The sequence below is a fragment of the Chlorocebus sabaeus genome, chromosome 20 (assembly GCF_047675955.1).
Source record: "Chlorocebus sabaeus isolate Y175 chromosome 20, mChlSab1.0.hap1, whole genome shotgun sequence".
Classification (NCBI taxonomy): domain Eukaryota; kingdom Metazoa; phylum Chordata; class Mammalia; order Primates; family Cercopithecidae; genus Chlorocebus; species Chlorocebus sabaeus.
In genome coordinates this window covers 115,492,444-115,507,283 of record NC_132923.1, presented here as the reverse complement: position 1 = coordinate 115,507,283, position 14,840 = coordinate 115,492,444, and the positions used below count along the sequence as shown (strand labels likewise).

General features: G+C 50.5%; 1 protein-coding gene across 7 annotated transcripts in view; it reads left to right on the top strand.

Annotated features, from left to right (window-relative positions):
• ALPL (alkaline phosphatase, biomineralization associated) overlaps positions 1-14,840 on the top strand; it is a 68,313-nt gene that overhangs the window by 39,267 nt on the left and 14,206 nt on the right. For 4 of the 7 annotated variants that reach the window (XM_038000043.2, XM_073007721.1, XM_007980148.3 and 1 more), the window contains 5 exons: positions 4,601-4,765; positions 10,844-10,963; positions 11,325-11,440; positions 13,383-13,557; positions 14,312-14,487. In XM_038000043.2, coding sequence (XP_037855971.1) covers positions 4,705-4,765; positions 10,844-10,963; positions 11,325-11,440; positions 13,383-13,557; positions 14,312-14,487 — 648 coding nt within the window. In that variant the 5' untranslated portion in view covers positions 4,601-4,704. Of the gene's footprint in view, positions 1-2,124; positions 2,291-4,600; positions 4,766-10,556; positions 10,701-10,843; positions 10,964-11,324; positions 11,441-13,382; positions 13,558-14,311; positions 14,488-14,840 lie in introns of those variants that run through there. The other 3 variants (XM_038000003.2, XM_073007723.1, XM_038000177.2) reach the window with 3 other exon arrangements.

Below are 14,840 nucleotides of genomic sequence, written 5' to 3'. Positions count from 1 at the left end.
TGGCATAAAGCCTTTATCAGATTAAAGAAATTCTTTTCAATACCCCTCTCCCTTGATGAGCGCGTCAAGTTTCATCAGGGTGTTAACCGCCACCTCTGTGCCTGTGATTCCCAAATTTTCACCTCTAACCCAGACTTCTTTCTCAAAAGCCAGACTCAAATATTCAGCTGCCTCTTTAGTGTCTCCACTTCCAAAAGACATCTCCAACTCAACATGTCCAAAAACAAGTTCCTGATTGTCGCCACAAAATCTACTCCACCTCACACCTCAGAAGACCACCCCAAATGCTGAAAGGCTGAATGCTTTTTTCTTTTTCTTTTTCTTTTTCTTTTTTTTTTTGAGATGGAGTCTTGCTCTGTCGCCCAGGCTGGATTGCGGTAGTGCGATCTCGATCTCAGCTCACTGCAAACTCCACCTCCCGGGTTCAAGCGATTCTCCTGCGTCAGCCTCTCAAGTAACTGGGATAACAGGTGCACACCACCATGCCCGGCTAATTTTTGTATTTTTAGTAGAGAGAGTTTCACCATGTTGGCCGGACTGGTCTCAAATGCCTGACCTTAAGTGATCCACCCGCCTCAGCCTCTCAAAGTGCTGGGAGTACAGGTGTGAGCCATCACGCTTGACTCAGTAGTATTTTTATGTACTAGTAATGAACAATTTCAGAAATATTGCCATTTACAATAGTTCCCCAAAAAGCGAAATTCATAGGTATAAATCTGGATTCAGAGTCCAGAGTGCTAACCATTACACGATGGAACCTATAGGTATAAACCTAACAAAACATATCCAAGATCTACAGGCGGAAGACTACAGCGTGCTGATAGAACTGAAGAACTCTGACTGAATGAGTGGGCGACTCCACGTGCTAGAGACGTAAACCCTCCCACATTGGTCTGTGGATTTAATACCATACCTATCAAAAACACAGTGGTGGAGGACAGATCAGGGATCGCCAGGTTTAGGGATGGGCGGATTGTGTAACTATAAAGAACGCAAGGGAGATTTTTGGGGTGGCAGAGCTGTTCTGGGTCCTGATGGTGATGGTGGTGGTTACATGAATCTATCCATGTGTCAAACATCAGAACCCTCATTTTACACTTGGGAGCAACAGAAATCCCTCCTTCTGGAGGAGGCGACTGATGGTAACCTGATTGCTAATTCCAGAATCAGGAACCCTGTGGTCAGGTTTCTGCTCAGCAACTTCCTGTCGGTAACCTTGAGCAAGTCACTTGTCCTTCCAGAGCCTTGGTTTTCTCATCTGTAAAAGAAGATGATAGGTCCTTTTCTGTCCACTGCATAGTTTATTAGTGAAACATCATGGTGAAATTCTTTATAAACTGTGGAGTGCAGTACATAGGCTTGCTTTCATTTCGTCGGTGTCCTTTATAGATTGTTCATCTAAGCTCCCAAAGAGTAGTATTTTATTGAAATAAAACACACGTAGAGAAAAATGTGTGCATTATACATTGACAGCTGAACCCACCGTGCAACCAGCACCCACCCACCCAGATCAATCATAAACAGAACCAACCGCACCAGCACCCCAGCAGCCCCTTCCCGTTTCCATACCCTCCACGTGGAGCCTCCATTCTGTTTCCCAACACCCTGGGTTAGTTTTTATACTTTCTGTCATTGGAATCGCACTGTAAGTGCTCTTGGTTTTAGCTTCCTTTGCTCAAACTTACCTTGCGGGATTCATTCATGTTGTGAGGAGCTGGGGATCATCCATTCTCCTTGCTGTCTGTGGTGGTTTCTGTGTTGTGAACACACACAATGGATTATCCAGCCTGCCGTAGATAGAGGCAGTTTTGAAGCTATTATGAACAGGGCTGATGTGCACATTCTGCTGGAGAGAAACGGGTCCCAGGGCGCAGGTCCAATGATCAGCTTTGGTAGTCCTGCCGGTTTTCCCATGCGCGGTGCGGGTCTACACTCCAGCGGCGAGCGGACCTTCCGGTAGTTACAGACCTTCACGAACTCTTGGACTTTCCTGCACACACACAGGAGAGAATTTTGGATGGCTCTTCCCTTCCCCCCACCTCCTTCCTTAGGGCATTGACGTTCAACTGATGTAAATATTCACTGTGCCAAGCACTAGGAGTGCAGAGACAAACAAGACAAAGTCCTCACTCTTAGAAGCTCCCGGTGAGGCAGCTGAGATGGCCCAGGAAAGAATTATATTACCTTCGAAAAGGAAGGTATTACCTTCAAAACGCGATGTTTGAGGTGGCATGAAGCTCAGTGGTGTTATATTGGAATGAGTGACCATCCTGGAGGCTTCCTGAAAGAGGTGACTTCGTTTTTAAGTGATTTTAAATAATAGTTTAATGTATTAGTATTTTGTATTCAGTTAATAACAGTTTTCTGATTTTAGGATTTGCTATAGAAATGTTGGGAAACCATAAAGTAGAACAAAAAAAAATGTAGAAATCATCTGAAATTCCAAATTCTACCACTCCCTCACAGTTAAGTGCTGTTAGATGTTAGGTGTGGGGTATTTCCTTTTAATTTCCACTCTGCACCGCCGCCCCCAGCCCCTACCCCAGAGCCCTCACTTCTGGCACTGGAGCGCAGCTTGCATGTTTTTAAGGCTGAATCAAGATCCCTTCTTCTGGTGGTAGTGGTTTCTTTTTCTCTCTTTCTCTCTTTCTCTCTCCTCCTCTCCTCCTCTCCTGCTCTCCTTCCTTCCTTCCTTCCTTCCTTCCTTCCTTCCTTCCTTCCTTCCTTCCTTCCTTCCTTCCTTCCTTCCTTTCTTTTCTCTCTCTCTCTTTTCTTTTACTGTATTTTTAAATTAAAAAGAAAATCTTGAACGGGCATGGCATCTCACGCCTGTAATCCCAGCACTTTGGGAGGGTAAGGCAGGCAGATCACCTGAGGTTGGGAGTTCGAGACCAGCCTGACCAACATGGAGAAAACCCCCTCTCTACTAAAAATACAAAATTGGCCAGGCATGGTGGCGCAAGCCTGTAGTCCCTGCTACTCGGGAGGCTGAGGCAGGAGAATTGCTTGAACCCCGGAGGCGGAGGTTGCGGTGAGCCGAGGTTGCACTGTTGCACTCCAGCCTGGGCAGCAAGAGCAAAACCCCGTCTCAAAAAAAAAAAAACAAAAGAAAAAGAAAAAATCTTTTTCTTTTGAGCTGGAGCTGCAAAGAGAAGAATTTTTAAAAAGAAAATCTATAAAAATTAAAATACAAAAATTTTTCTTAGACACAGGGTCTTGCCGTGTTGCTCAGGCTGGTCTCCAACTCCTGGCCTCAAGCGAACTTCCTCCAACCTCAGCTTCCCAAGTAGCTGGGATTACAGGCATGTACCACCATGCCTGGCTTTTTTTCTTAAACAACTTTTTAAAAATGTTTTATTTTGTTTTTACTTAACATATAATTGTACTAGAGTAGTGTCTTATCTGTCACAACACTTTTCTAACGGTAGAGTGTGCGTTACTGCCGTTTCCCACAACAAATGGTGTCATATCTTGGTCTTGGTTGAAGCAATAACATTTCTCAGTGAAACTCTTGCCATTTAAAATTCTTCGTCTCGTAACTCATGCGCAACAGGGGTTAGTACATTTCTCAGCTGCCAGTGAGGTTGTTCGTTGTGATTTAACAGGATGACCACAGTGTAAAAACATTCTTATGCCATTAATACACGCTTGTTTTAGGCTACTTGGAAAATTCAAAAACCTAAAAAAAAAAGAGGAAATAATCATTTATAGTCCTACCACCCAGAGAAAACCACAGTTAATGTTTTGGTGTATTTCCTTCCAGTTTTTTATTTTCCACCTAAACTCTTCAATTACAATCCAACTTTTTTTTTTTAAAAAAAAAAAACAATGTTTTTAAAAAAGTATAAAGATAATACTGTATCTCAGCACAAAAGAAAATTTTGGAAATGCAGAAAAGACAATGGAAAAGAAAAATCAGTTGTCTGTGATGTCACCACCCAGAAATAGCCACGCTTCCAGCCAGTCTTTTCACATATGTGACTCCTACCGTTTTTATATCTCTTACCATAAACGACAAGCTCTAGAAGAGAATGTAGCAAATGCAGGGGTCCTGAAAGAAGGGGTGCACGCTTTGTTTTGTCCCTGATGTTCCTGGGACACAGGTAATTAAAAGGCTGAAGACCGAGTGCTCTAGAACAGGGCTTCTCAAGGTGTGGTCCGCAAAGCAGCAGCCTGTCCTGGGAGCTTATTGGAAATACAATCGGAGCCTGGCGGGTGGGCCAGGAATCTGTTGTAACAAGCCCTTGGGGGAATTCAGATGCTTGCTCTCATTACAGTTTGAGAAACACCGCACCAAAAGACTGGACTCTGGGAGGTTGGGGGCTTCAGATGAATTGAAAGTGGAAATCCATTTAGGAAATGGGACGGAACTGCTTTGCAGCATGGAACTCGTTGATACTGACACAACTGTTTGCGTGGTTCAGCTTCCTGAGACAGGGGCCACCTGGGTTTGGCATCCCAGTGTCTAGCCCCATGCCTGGTCTGTAATAGGTGCTCACCGAACACTTGATGAATGAATCCAGGAATGACTGAGTGAGTGAAAAAGGGATCCCTAGAGCCGTGCCCCACATGCCTCTTTTTGTCTTTTTTTAATTTCTAGGATTGGAACATCAGTTAACATCTGACCACTGCCAGCCCACCGCCTCCCACCCGCGTCGATCGCATCTCTGGGCTCCAGGGATAAAGCAGGTCTTGGGGTGCACCATGATTTCACCATTCTTAGTACTGGCCATTGGCACCTGCCTTACCAACTCCTTAGTGCCAGGTATGCTTGGGGACACAGGTGGAGGGATGGGGTAGGGTGAGGGCAGTGTCTATGTTCAAGGTCCCAGAACCATGCAAAGTATTTAAGAGCTGAAACAGTGTTCAGAGCAGGAAACCTCAACCTTGCTACTTGAGGATATGTCACTCTTTTCCCATATATATATATATATATATATATATATATATATTATTCTTTCTTTCCTTCTTACCCTTCCTTCCTTCCTTCCTTCCTTCCTTCCTTCCTTCCTTCCTCCCTCCCTCCCTCCCTCCCTCCCTCCCTTTCTCTCTCTTGCATCCCTGTGAAGAGACCACCAAACAGGCTTTGTGTGAGCAACAAGGCTGTTTATTTCACCTGGGTGCAGGCAGGCTGAGTCCGAAAAGAGAGTCAGTGAAGGGAGATAGGGGTGGGGCTGTTTTATAGAATTTGGGTAGGTAAAGGAAAATTACAGTCATGGGGGTTGTTCTCTGGTGGGCTCAGTGGGGGACCTTTTTGAGCCAAGATGAGCCAGGAGAAGGAATTTCACAAGGTAATGTCATCAGTTAAGGCGAGGACCGGCCATTTTCACTTCTTTTGTGGTGGAATGTCATCAGTTAAGGCAGGAACAGGCCGTTTAAATTTCACTTCTTTTGTGATTGTTCAGTTACTTCAGGCCGTCTGGATGTATACGTGCAGGTCACAGGGGATATGATGGCTTAGCTTGGGCTCAGAGGCCTGATGCTTTCTTTCTGAGACAGAGAGAGTCTCACACTCTGTCACCCAGGACGGAGTGCAGTGACGTGATCTCAGCTCACTGCAGCCTTCGCCCCCCAGGTTCAAGTGATCCTCCTGTCTCAGCCTCCCGAGTAGCTGGGATTACAGACGTGCGCCACAACACCTGGATAATTTTTGTATTTTTATTAGAGATGGGGTTTCATCATGTTGGCCAGGCTGATCTCGAACTCCTGACCTCAAGTGATCCGCCTGCCTTAGCCTCCCAAAGTGCTGGGGTTACAGGTGTGAGCCACTGTGCCCAGCCTTTTCCCTTTTATATTATACTATTCTTTGATTGGGGTTTCTATTGTCTCTTTTATCTTTGATAATTTGAAATATAATGAATCCTATGGACTCTTCCGAGTCTTGGTCCGCTGCGTCTCCTGTCGGTTTTGTCTGCTCATTCTCCCTCACGGGGTCGCATATTTTCTTGTCATTCGTAGTTCTCACTAGTGAACTCATCTTCAACAGGAGTTTTTTGTTTTTCTGTTGGAGACTCACGCGGAAGTGTTTCCACAGCGTGGCATGGTGTTTTCAGGACATGAGGGGTTCAACTAATTCTAGGCCAGTTTGTATGTTAATTTCTTGGTTTGCAATTCTTACACTATAAATTCAGATCCCCACTTAGACCTGGCTCAGATTTGGACTTGAATTCACATTTCTTACGAATGACTGTCTTTCTCTGTCCCTTCCATAGCTCCAAGGCAAAATGTGTACCTTAAAACGGCTTCGGCAGGCCTGGTGTGGTGGCTCACACCTGTAATCCCAGGGCTTTGGGAGGCTGAGGTGGGAGGATCACTTGAGTCCGGGAGTTTGAGGACAGCCTGGGTAACATAGTGAGACCTCCATCTCTAAAAACAAACAAACAGCCCGGCACGGTGCTGCATGCTTGTAGTCCTAGCTACTTGGGAGGCTGAGGTGGGAGGATCACTTGAGCCCAGGATTTCAAGATTACGGTGAGCTATAATCAAATTACTCCAGCCTGGGTGACAGAGTGAGACTCTGTCTCTTAAAAAGAAACCAGCTTCTGGCCAGGCATGGTGGCTCACGCCTGTAATCCCAGCACTTTGGGAGGCTGAGGTAGGTGGATCACTTGAAGTCAGGAGTTTGAGACCAGCCTATCCAACATGGCAAAAACCCATCTCTACTAAAAATACAAAAATTAGCCGGGCATAGTGGCACACTCCTGTAATCCCAGCTACTTGGGAGGCTGAGGCAGGAGAATCACTTGAACCCAGGAGGCAGAGGTTGCAGTGAGCCGAGATTGCACCACTGCACTTCAGCCTGGGCAACAGAGCAAGACTCTGTCTCAAAAAAGAAAAGAAACCAGCTTCAGCCTGAACCTGTACCTGGCCTGCCGTCCCAGGCGTTCCTCTCTGCATCAGCTCCTGTGGGCCCCTCTGGTTTTAGATTCCTTCATCAATGCTGCCTCCTGAGGATTTTCCTTCCCTCTTTTCTTCCTTTTTCAAGCTATGTGCTATTTTTGTTCCCCAGCATTTCTGTATCTGGAGCTGCAGGAGAACCTTCCTCAGCTCAGTCCATTATGTGGCTAGAAGTCCCCACTTCCCTCCCCTGTACCCCAGTGTTTCCATCTCTCCAGTAGGGATAAGAGTTCCTCCCGCTTAGGGCCATCACAGGAATCACATGAGATAGTCAGTGTCTGATAGTCAATGTCTGACAAGGAGTGGATGCTCAGTGAGTGTTGGTCTCTTCTCTTAGGACGGCTACATTTCAGCAGATGAGGAGATGGGGTGCAGTGGGGCACCGAGCCTGAGCCGATGGGCTCTCAGGCCATTGCTGCCTCTGAGACCCCGTGGTGCCAGTTGCATCCCTGGGGGACCAAGGTCACTCTGGCACAGGGTCCCTGCCTTCTCAGCACTTACAGCCCACCTGGGTGAAAGATGAACTAATGGATGAAAAGGGAAAAGGTGAAAAAGTGACAACATGAAAACTCTTCAAGGCTGGGCGCAGTGGCTCACGCCTGTAATCCCAGCACTTTGGGAGGCCAAAGTGCGTGGATCACGAGGTCTGGAGATCAAGACCATCCTGGCTAACACTGTGAAACTCTGTCTCTACTTAAAAAAAAAAATACAAAAAATTATCGGGGCATGGTGGCGGGCGCCTGTAGTCCCAGCTACTTGGGAGGCTGAGGCAGGAGAATGGTGTGAACCCGGGAGGCGGAGCTTGCAGTGAACCGAGATTGCGCCACTGCACTCCAGACTGGCCGACAGAGCAAGACTCTGTCTCAAAAAAAAAAAAAAAAGAAAAGTCTTTAAACGTTCAGCAATTCAACTTTTTGTATCTACTGTCGCCAGGCTGGAATGCAGTGGCACAATCATGGCTTACTGTAGCCTCAAACTCCTGGCCTCAAGCAATCCTCCCACCATGGCCTCCAAAAGTGCTGGGATTACAGGCATGAGCCACTACTCCAGCCTTCTTTTTTTTCTTCAGTTAGGTATAACTTACAGAAAAAGGCACTGATCTTAAATACATAGCATGAAAAATTTCTGACATATATTTATACCCGTGTCACCACCACGCAGATCAAGACAGAACGTTTCTGGTCGTGGGGCATCTGTGGGCTTCCCTGTGCCAACCCTCTCCCAAAGCCAGAGGAGATGCCCAAGCTTTCACTGGTTACCCGAGACTCACTTTGCCTGTTTTGAGCTTCATAGAAATGGAATCATACAGTATGTACCGATCAGTGCCCTTTCCCCGGCATTCTATCATGAGCATTTGCATATATCATTTAGTAGTCTCCAGAAACAATGGCCTCTTGGAATCCAGTTGTCCAGAGCCATCGTTGCTTAAACCAGACTCCAAACCCTTCTCAGGGACAGGCCCTGGGTGGCTCTCGTGAAAAAGACAAGGACTCTGCCCACATGGGACTCCAGTCTAGAGAGAACAAGCCCTCGACCTAGCAGGGGACCTGGTGGCAGAGCCTGGGCTGAACAAAAGCAAGAGGTGCAGGGTAGGCTGATGTCAGCCCAGCCCCAGGACTCCAAGCTGTTAAGGCAGGGACAGGTCGGGTGTCAGGATGGGTGAAAGATCTTCACCACCCAATGGCAGCCAACTGGCCAAAGAGGCTCCATGACCAACAGCACCGTGGGGTGTTTTGAGGAAGGCAGGAGGGAGGTTGGAACCAGCCTGGGCCTGGGGGACCTCCGAGCAAAACCCTTGGCCCCAGCCTTGCCCAGACTTTATCTCATGTCATCCTAGAACTACTCGTGGATAGCTACGGGTCTCCCATTTCCTGGGGCGGAAACTCTTGTCCAAAGGCACCCTGTCGGGCAGAAGGGCCAAGGTGCTCCCGATTCCCAGTGGGGACTGCTTGGGGATGTCTGAAATTGATGCCCTTAGCAGACACTTCCAGAAGAGAGAGGGTGGACCTGGGGCTGTCAGGGTGAGGGCAGTGGGCTGAGGGATTGGGGTGGTGGCGATGTAAGGGGAAGCCTCTTGGGGAGGGGTGTGGGGTGTGCTTGGATCCAAGGCTAGAGGTGCATTGCAGCATCCTGTCCGCTTCTCGCCTGTGCTGTCCATAGGCTGGGGCAGAGCCACAGCAACACATGAGTTTCCAGTTCTCCCACTGGGGCCCTGATCTCAGGCTCTCCATTTCCTAATGTGGAGGAGACACTGGTGCCCACCCACCAAGGCAGTTGGGAGGAATAAGAGAAGCTGTGTGGGGGGCCCCTGGCATCTTGTCCAGAGCTGGTGCGTGTGTGAGGAAGGAGGGCTGTTCTTCACCCACCCCACCCCAAGAGCCAGGCACATGTTGGAGCTGGGCCAAAAGATGAGAATTGTGTCCCCAGCCCACAAACGTGCTACACGGCCTTGGACAAGACCCTCCCACTCCTCCTGATCTCGACTCCCGTTCTGTGCAGTGGGAGGCCTCAAAAGAGGAAACCGCTAGGGAACCTCCTCTCTAGGCTTCCGAGCAGATCTGATAGGGCCCCAAGACAGAGAGGGGCCCCGCAGACTCTGGGAGGGACTCCAGCTCTCATAGCCAGGATCCTGGTCCAGTCCTGGAGATGGGATAATGGGGGTGGGAGGCAATTTTTGAGCCTCTCCTGTGGGTCAGGTGTGTCACTTGCCTTCTCCGGCCCAGTCCTTAGAGTGACCCTGAGGGGATGGTGCCAGCAATGTCATTTGACAGGGGAAGAGACTGAGGCTCAGGGAGGTGACACAGCTAGTACTTGGAGCAGCTGGGGGCTTTTTTGTTTGTTTGTTTTTGAGACGGAGTCTCTCTCTCTTGCCCAGGCTGGAGTGCAGTGGCGTGATCTCGGCTCACTGCAACCTCCGCCTCCCGGGTTCAAGCAATTCTCCTGCCTCAGCCTCCTGAGTAGCTGGGACTACAGGTGCACACCGCCACATCTGGCTAATTTTTCGTATTTCAGTAGAGATGGGGTTTCACCATGTTGCCCAAGCTGGTCTTGAACTCCTGAGCTCAGGCGATCCGCCTGCCTTGGCCTTCCAAAGTGCTGGGATTACAGGCGTGAGTCACCACGCCCGGCAGCTGCGGTTTTAGTTGAGGTCTGTCTGGCACTAAAGCTGTGGATTCGTTGCTGGACACACACACGTGAGAAAGAGGGAGAGAGAAAGAAGTGTTCTTAGTTCTCATTTTATCTCAAAACCATAAAGCCCCATCCAGAAGTCATTATCAGCCAAGTGGGATGGAGGCGGGTGATGAGAGATGCAGAATGTCGTCCTTGATAACTAATCTAGAACTAACAAGAGTGAGATCACCTGGCTCCTTCGAATTTGACACATTAAGCAAAAGGCAAGCTTCGCTTTCCAGCACTGCTATTAACTCTGCCACCAAGTCAGGTTCCTGCTGAGCCTACTTTAATGAATAAGCTAAGCAGAGTTTATAATTGATGACTGGCTACATCAGGGGACCCCTGCTGCTGGAAGGAGTTTATTGAATAGGTTAAACATTACTCTCTTAATTGTGCTAGCACAATTCATTTGCTGCCTTAGCAGCTCATCTCCCTACTGGGTAGAAGGAATGAGCATGGGCTTTGGAGCCAAGCCCAGCCCTGCCAGTGTCTGTCTGTGCTGCATGGCCTTGGGCAAGTCGCTCGTTATCTCTGAGCCTTGGTTTCTTCATTCTGAGATGTGAGCAGAAGATCCCAGGGTCCACGGGCTTTTCTGGAGGATCTGGATGGCACATATTTATAAACCACAGGTGTGTTGTCTTCGGGACAACTATTGCACCCTCCTCCAAGTTCAGGCATTCCAGCCTGAGCAGTCAGAAGTGGGGGGATCTGTATGTCTGGAGATGGGAGGCTGTCCTCACCCTGCCCAGTAACTGTCTCCCTCTCTGTTTAGAGAAAGAGAAAGACCCCAAGTACTGGCGAGACCAAGCACAAGAGACACTGAAATACGCCCTGGAGCTTCAGAAGCTCAACACCAACGTGGCTAAGAATGTCATCATGTTCCTGGGAGATGGTGAGGCCCGGGGGCCTGTGGGGGCCGGGGAGGGTGGGGAGACAGGACACCTAGCCAGGAGCCCAGGGAGCCAGGCTGAGTTGAAGGGGGCTGCGTTGAAGGGGCTAGGGCTCGGGAGGAAGGGTGTTTAAAAGGATGAGGGGCCAGGCTGTGGATTCAAGAGGCCTGCTCTGCCAGCTAGCCCCCTGAGGATCTGGGAGGTAAGGGAGAGAGGGGCTACTCCCTGACATTTACAGAGCCATGCCCGGTGCCAACTGCCCAAGCCTGCCTTGGTACCAAACTAGAGAACTTCTGGGTACCCAAGTAGGCTGATTGGAGAGGCAGGAGCACGAGAGACTGAGGCCCCCACTCCCCACCGCAGGGATGGGCGTCTCCACAGTGACGGCCACCCGCATCCTCAAGGGTCAGCTCCACCACAACCCTGGGGAGGAGACCAGGCTGGAGATGGACAAGTTCCCCTTCGTGGCCCTCTCCAAGGTGAGCCCCATCCCCAAGCCCAGTTCAGGTCTGTATAACCAGTATCCAGGTCGAGCATCCGAACATGACAGCAGCCAGAGGTCCCCTGACCCCCCTCCATGCCCAAGCTCACTCCCCACCTGCAGCAGCCACCCTCCTGACTTCTGACACCATAGCATCGCTGTGCCTGCGTGCGTGTGTGTGTGTGTGTGTGTGTGTGTGTGTGTTTAGAGAGAGGGTCTTGCTCTGTTGCCCAGGCTGCAGTGCAGTAGTGCAGTCATAGTTCACTGCAGTCTTCAACTCCTGGGCTCCAGCCATCCTCCCACGTCAGCCTCCTGAGTAGCTGGGACTACAGGTGTGCACCACCACACCTGGATAATGTTTTAATTTTTTTGTAGAGATGGGGATCTCTAATTCTTGGGCTTAAGCGATCCTCCAGCCTTGGCCTCCCAGTCTTGGGATTACAGGCGTGAGCCACCATACCTGGCCTGTATATGCTTTTTTCTTTTCTTTTTTTTTTTTTTTTTTTTTTTTTTTTGAGACAGAGTCTTACTCTGTCTTCCAGGCTGGAGTACAGTAGCATGACCTCAACTCACTGCAACCTCCGCCTCTTGAGTTCAAGTGATTCTCCTGCCTCAGCCTCCCGAGTAGCTGGGATTACAGGCATGCACCACCATGCCCAGCTAATGTTTGTATTTTTAGTTGAGACGGGGTTTCAACCTGTTGGCAAGGCTGATCTCGAACTCCTGACCCCAGGTGATCCGCCCACCTGGGCCTCCCAAAGTGCTAGGATTACAGGCATGAGCCACCGTGCCTGGCCTGTATACGCTTTTGCATGAAGTTCTAGGTCATTCATTCTTTTCTGAGGTGGTTCGTGAAGTTAATTAAGCTATAGGCCTACCTCAGCTATACTTTGGGTTTGGTTCCAGACCACTGTAATAAAGCAAATATTGTAATGAAGCAAGTCACACATTTTCTGGTTTCCCAGTGCATATGAAAGTTATGTTTGCACCCTACAGTAGTCTTTTAAGTGTAGGACAGCATTATGTCTAAAAAAACATATATACCTTAATTTTAAAATATGCTATTGCTAAAAAACACTAATGAAGTGAGCCATGTTGTTGGAAAAAATAATGTTGATGGACTTGCTTGACACAGGGTTGCCACAGATCTTCAATTTGTAGCAAACACAGTGTCTGTGGAGTACACTAAAATGAGGTATGCCTGTACTGACCTAGGTTGTTCAAGGCAGTGTGCACTGCTGGGTAGCTATTGTTATTGGTGGTGGTGATAGTGGCATTATGCAATAACCTCCACACCCTGGGTCAGGCCCCAGGCTCACTTCTGGGGCAGTAGCGGGGACTGTGGTGCCTTCTGGGCCTTCAAGGCGCTCTCAGGCTGGTGGGGAAGGGAGACAGGCAAATAGTTTTGGGGTCTCTGCTAAACATCTGGATGTAGGGCAACCCTGTGAGGGTGGCCATAGGGCAGGTGGCAGAGAAATCAGAGCTGGTCTTGGCCCCACCCTTCCCTTCCCCAGTTCCTCTCCTCCTCACTTTCACTATCCTATCCCTAGGACCCCCACTCCTTCAAGAAGGCCCCTCCCTCTCCCTTCTCCAGGACTCCCCTTCTCCCCAACCCCTCGCTGGCTCCTGCAGCCCCAGGCCCAGAGAGAGGCCTCTGCTGACCCCACCTGAGCCCCACTCCTCCGCCAGACACTTCTCCGTACTTTGGAGAGCTGGGGTCCTGCCCCAGTGCTGCCAGGGTGCAGGGAATGACGGCAGGAAGCAGGCAGATAGGTAGTCCTGTGGCTCTTGGGGGCTTCAGTGGGCAGTGGGCCTGGTCAAGGCTATGGGGTCCTCTCTGGTTCCTCACGCCCCAGTCCCCATGGTGTGAGTGGAGGTGGGGTGGGTGGCTGTAGGGGCGAAGTCCTGGCCATCTCCTGACTTTCCTCTCCCACCTGCAGACGTACAACACCAATGCCCAGGTCCCTGACAGCGCCGGCACCGCCACCGCCTACCTGTGTGGGGTGAAGGCCAACGAGGGCACCGTGGGGGTAAGCGCAGCCACCGAGCGTTCTCGGTGCAACACCACCCAGGGGAACGAGGTCACCTCCATCCTGCGCTGGGCCAAGGACGCTGGTGAGTGCGGGGAGCAGCGGGGAGCAGGGTGAGCTCCATGGCCTGTCCGGGCCTCAGTCTTTCAAACTCTGTCATGGGAAAGGGCTAGAGAAGGCTTCTCTGCAGGGCTCCCAGCTACGATGTCTGGGAGTCTGTAATATCCATGGGGTTCCTTCAATGACAGGGGAGGCTGGGGGTTCAGGCTTCACTCAGTGCTGGGTTCTGCTCCCAGTTCATTTCCCTGAGTTGATTCTTCATTTGACTATAAAATGGGTGGGAACATAAAACCCTCGTAGGTTTGGTGTGAGGAGGGAGAAGTCAGCCCAGGGATAGCCTGTGGGGTGCAGTCCATAGCCACGCCCCTTCCCTCCTCAGAATTGGGAGGCCCAGCCCGTGCCCCCAGGAGCTTTAGTCAGGGGCCAAGGCCAAAACACAGGTGACAAGGCCAACACGCAGGTGACAGAGCCATAGTCCACTTGAGATCCCTCAGGGGTCCTGTGGGTGCCTTGATGAAGGGGAGGACTCCAGCCCGGGTGCTCACATCTCAAGGGCCTTCGGGGTGAGGGGAGAGGGTCCCAGAGGCAGTGTTCCAGCCGCTCAGCTACTTAGAAGCCACTGCCAGACACCTACTGCTATGGGTGGGGAGACTGAGACCAGGCAATCCTCGGAACTGAAGGGGGGCCTGTCTTTAGCGGGGAGGGGGAGGGGGAGGGAGGAGACAGCTGGGACACCCCACTCTGTGGATAAAGCTGAACCTGTCCCTTCTGCACCCCAGGGAAATCTGTGGGCATCGTGACCACCACGAGAGTGAACCACGCCACCCCCAGCGCTGCCTATGCCCACTCAGCTGACCGGGACTGGTACTCAGACAACGAGATGCCCCCTGAGGCCTTGAGCCAGGGCTGCAAGGACATCGCCTACCAGCTCGTGCATAACATCAGGGATATTGACGTGAGTGCTCGGGGGCAGCCGGGCAAGGACGGGGCAAGGCGGGGCCTCTGGTGGGCAGGAGGCCTCAGGCCCAGGCTGGCCCGGAGAAAGCAGCCTGGCCTGGCTCCCCACACACCTGGGAGGCTCCCAGCCCATTAGGGGATTTGCGGTTGGGCAGGCAGGCACTATGGGATTTCTCTGCGGTGGGGCTGCGGGGTGAACCCTCATGTGACCGCCACCACACCCCAAGAACCAGGCACCCAGGGATGATTCCATAAATCGGAACCTGGTGCTGTGCCCACCTCTGCCCCCCACTACACAGGGAGGTGGTGGTGGCCAAGTGGCGTCTGCCTGCCCTGTGCATTCACATGGGC